Raw genomic sequence first — 5,000 nt, 5'->3', positions numbered from 1 at the left:
GAGAGAATGTGAGTAAAGAGCCTTTTCCATGGACTCAACTATGCACTGAGCGAGTCTCGAACCCAGGACCTTCCGATCATACCACAAGACCACATAGCCGCACATGGACAACAAAGGGTGGAAATAAGTCATCAAATGTGGCTATTGATCGCCGCCATCTACCTCGTTGTGCATCTAGGGACGCTAGCCAATTTCGTCTCCTCTTGGTCACTTTCATTTTAGTTAGATTAACCTTGGTTTGTTGGTGGAACATAGAAAAAAAGGTTAGGTTTTTGATAATTAAATAAATTAGAAGTAAGTATTATGTTGTACTTTTACTATAAAGTTTTTTTCTGGCTCAGCTCCATTGCTCGGGTTTATATTAATTAGATCCACACAGTAAATAGACAAAAGAGGGACTTGGTTCTTTGTAAGAGAGAGAGAGAGAGAGAGAGAGAGAGAGAGAGAGAGAGAGAGAGATACGTACCCATTGGTATTTCTGGCTCAGCTCCATTGCTCGGGTTTATATTAATTAGACCCACACAGTAAATAGACAAAAGAGGGACTTGGTTCTTTGTAAGAGAGAGAGAGAGAGAGAGAGAGAGAGAGAGAGAGAGAGAGAGAGAGAGATACGTACCCATTGGTATTTCCATTTTATTGTTTGATCCGTGCAAGGCGTATAACGATGTCTTCCAGACATGTACTTATTCATAATATGTTTACGAGCTCAATGATATCTCTATGTAGAATTGTTAATGATATTCATGCAAAGAAATAATTAGATGCCATGAATATGAAGATTGGACGATAAATACAATATCAGACCTGCCTACATGAACATTTAAAAATTCGTAATTTTTGGAGATAGATATTGTAGTTAATATAGTTAACTTTAAAAATAAATAATATACTCACGAAAAGATTGAATAACACATCGAAATCCTTTTAAATTATGTAGTATGGCGACGACTTTCATTTTCAAAATAAAATCTGTGACCCTTTCGATCTTCTGTAATAGGCTACAATATTTATCGACAATTTTAAAGATATCTTTCAGTTTAAAACAAACTCTCTTCAATTCAAAATGGTTTTTCTTAATTTTAAAATGTCCTCTTTTTAAATATCTCAATTATAATAATATTAAAACTTTGCGAAGTCCCAGGTTTGAGAGTTTTTTTTGCCAAGATGAGGGTCATTTAAATCCGATCGATATTTGAAGGACGAGTTTTCTGGCCAAATTTTAAAATATGGGTTTTTCCAGAGTAAAATATTGTACCAAGGTGAATTTTTTCTCAATCATGCACATTATTTATTTTGTTTATTTTTTCTTAACTGAAATACAACTAATAATTTTCAGTGCGTCTGACGTCAGCAATCCAGGTTGACCACCATGTTGGGTCAGTGGAGATGTACGTGGAGAACAGCGGTTGGTTTGAAGTCTGTGACGACGGCTGGGGCGACGTTGAAGCTAAGGTAAATTTTGGCCCAGTGCCTGGATTAATTATGAAGTTAAAATAATCCATCTATATTAATAAAAGAAAGAAAAAGTCGGTCTGTCTGTGTATGTGTCGACTACAAGAGAAACCAGACTATACTTTCTGCTATGAAAACTAGCCAGTTTGTTAAAATGTTTATCCTTTTGGTTTAAAACTTTGACAGATTTCTGCGATTTAGGTCGATTTTCTAATGAGCATAATATAAGAATTTTTTATCAATTTCTTTCGATCCCTGAGATACGTATTCTGGTAGTGATATCTAACGAGATCTTTCAGCAATTTCGCTATGAATCATTACCAAAGCTCTGGCACACACTTACAAATTATGATAATTATCTTATATATAATACGACTCCTCGTCTCTCAACAGGTTGCTTGTAGAGAATTGGGCTTCGTTGATGGGAAGGCAATGTGCTGCAATAGTCTTGGTGCTTCAGCCTTTGGAAGTATAGTTTTTGCAGGCTCCATTGGCAATATCAAGTGCACTGGAAATGAAAAACTCCTCTCCGAATGTGAACATACAGAAGTTAACTTTTGTCCATATGGAGGTGGAGTCATTAAACTTGCCTCGGCTATTTGTTATAATGATACCGTTGACAAAATTGATATGGGTGAGTGAATATGCATTTATAATTGAAGTAATAAGAAAAATACGGTCGTCCATGGATATAGGTACATGGAGCAGGAATTTATCTTGGTTTTTGTAACATTAAGCAAAAAATAAAGAATTGGTTTCTACACTTTGGATATTCTCTATTACAAAATACTCATACCGGACAGCTACGCCTGGATGGGCTGAAGATTCAAAAATGATAATATAACTGCACCCTTGACTTAAACCAATCTCTTTACTTGTAAAGAAAGTGCTCTACCAACAGACCCCATAGGTTTAAGTAGAAATGAAAGCGTTAAATAAGCAACCAGTTAAAGTAACCAGCATGTCACAAATTTATATCCGGACCATTGTGAATTGAAATAGCATGTATCCCATTTATTGTCAAACTCAAATAGATTATAGAGTTAAGATAACGTTTTGATGTAATTTGCCATCGAAACCTCATATAATGTGCCGGGAAAGTTCATCAACATGTATGTGATAAAATTATTTATCTGAATAAGTGTGTGTGTGTGTATGTGTGTGTGTGTGTGTGAGTGTGTGAGTGTGTGTGTGTGTGTGTGTGTGTGTGAAACAATGCCAAAAAAAAAAGCAGAAAGAAATATATAATGTTTAAAAAATTATCCCTAAAAACCTGCCTGTCTCCACTAGGTATTTAGCATACTTTTATTTTACTTCAACCATTACAATTTCGATATATGAAACTCAATGAAAACAAGCGGTATTCAGGATAAAGATATTTTGCTAAATTATTAAAGTGTTAAAATTTTGTTAATGATTAGGCGTACAAATTTGTTTCATTTTTATTTTTGTTTCATCATGTATTCTCTGGTGCCACTGCTCTAAACAACATTTCTTTTTTCAAATTCCTTCAGAGCTGTCCATGCACCTTATCTCCAATCCAGCTGGAAGCTCTGATGCCGGCCTTCTTCAATTGACGTTCATGGGAGTCAAGGGTGTTGTCTGTGATGAAAAAGGTACATTCACAGACGAGGAGAGCACTGTTGCGTGCAGAATGCTGGATGAGGATTACGTTGGAGGCAAAAGGTAAGAAACAAAATGACTAATAAAGACATGGGAGGATGGAGGGCGTGTGGATCTCAAAACATGAATAGTCACATCCAGATAGAAATAGGCACTTCAATGTTTGACTAAATATGTGCTACAGCTCTCCCATTCACCTGAGTGACCGCTAGTTATCTTTTGTGAGTGGCTTGGTTAAATTGAGATAGCTCTGGTGTAGTGTTTGGGATGTATTTAAAAATGTAATAACTGCTTCTATAAAACGTAGAGACAACATTCAAACGGTTTTATCAATGGGATGATATACTCCATCATAGCAAACCAGATTTTATAATGTCATGTGGAGTAACTAATAGAAAATGAGGTAACACTTTCAAGCAACCTATTAGACACCTTAGAATCACAAGAGAAAATTTGAAGTTTCAAAACAGAATGTGGCAAACGAGACAGGTGTTTTCCTCTTTAAGCCACTGAGGAAATGGCAAAGAATTGCAGTTTTCTCTGAATTATGAAAATACGACTTAGCAGATTTTTGAAGTCACCACCTCATTTATGCAGAATATAAATGATTTTAAAAAATTAAAGATGGTTCCACCAGACCTCCCTACTGTCACGAAAAATTCGTAAAATTACGAAATTTAGCCTCGAATTTCAGATCTTTATGAGAATCTTTTGGTCATTAAAACTTATTGAAAATGAAAGTGTTGATGCCAGACTACACAATTTTAAGGATTTGGGATTATTTAATCCTTGTGAGGGTAAATTGTTGATTTTTTAAAAGTCAACTATAGCGACCACAATTTTTATCTTCCAAATAATACGAATTTTTAGATTTTGAAGTAGGCAAGTCAGCACTACCTTAGCGTCTTCTGTGCTGTGTCTTCTATCCCTCTATACCGATCTCCTTTTTCAGTTTGCTTTCTGTATTTGTCTTGAAATGGGATTACTTGTTTTTATCCTGGTCTAGGCCGGAGTCCTTGACTGAGAGGGAATAAGGCAGATGTACAGTTTTAGCTTTGGGAGATGATTTTTTTTTTAATATAGGTCGTCTCTCTGTTATAATAATAATAATAGTAATAATCTTTATTATCCAAATAGGCAATTATGTATTTTTATAGTTTTTATATTGAATATAATACTATATGAACATTAAATTTTGAGTTTATCCCCCTTAGTGGGATTCTGTGTTTGTGTCTAGATGGGACTTTAGATGATCTCAAACTGTGTTGATTGATAGTTTGTGCTTGGATTCTACATCTGTTCTCTAATTGAACCAGTCTCCTTTGTCTTACTTTTTCTTTGATTCTTTTAATGGGTGCGATCTGTATTCAGATTTTTGTCCAATCAAGTCATCAATCACATGATTTGTTGCTGTCCAACGATTGGACATTTCCTAACAAATCCGTGTGTCAAGCTAAACAAAATGACCAATCGTGATGTTAGATATTTCAAAAGCTGTGAACACTTTTCACTATGTGGGTCATTTTTAGCATATTTTGCAATGTGACCAATGACTTTGAGCATATGGAAATTTAATATAGATCTTCCCCATTGTAAATCTAACATTTTTTGGATATCTCATTTCCATTCTTTTTCCTTGTGCTGAAATGACCTAAGAGCGTCGTATAACCTAAAAAAAACAAAAACAACAAAGTTGGCACCATTGATAAAGGATTTATGCCAAGAAGTGTGTGCAAAACTAAGAACAGAGCAATATAATAATAATAATAATAATAATAATAATAATAAATAATAATAATAATAATAATAATAATAATAATAATAATAATAATATTAATAATAATAATAATAATAATAATAATAAATAATAATAATAATAATAATAATAATAATAATAATATAATAATAATAATAATAATTAATAA

General features: G+C 33.8%; 1 protein-coding gene across 12 annotated transcripts in view; it reads left to right on the top strand.

Annotated features, from left to right (window-relative positions):
* Positions 1-5,000, top strand: part of LOC144966454 (uncharacterized) — a 147,697-nt gene that overhangs the window by 91,660 nt on the left and 51,037 nt on the right. For all 12 annotated transcript variants that reach the window (XM_078902998.1, XM_078902997.1, XM_078902995.1 and 9 more), the window contains 3 exons: positions 1,337-1,452; positions 1,846-2,086; positions 2,967-3,138. In XM_078902998.1, coding sequence (XP_078759124.1) covers positions 1,337-1,452; positions 1,846-2,086; positions 2,967-3,138 — 529 coding nt within the window. The remainder of the gene's footprint in view (positions 1-1,336; positions 1,453-1,845; positions 2,087-2,966; positions 3,139-5,000) is intronic.

Source organism: Berghia stephanieae, chromosome 2, assembly GCF_034508935.2.
Source record: "Berghia stephanieae isolate SIO BIC M18660-M18661 chromosome 2, UCSD_Bste_1.3, whole genome shotgun sequence".
Lineage (NCBI taxonomy): Eukaryota > Metazoa > Mollusca > Gastropoda > Nudibranchia > Aeolidiidae > Berghia > Berghia stephanieae.
This window is presented reverse-complemented; position numbering and strand designations above follow the sequence as displayed.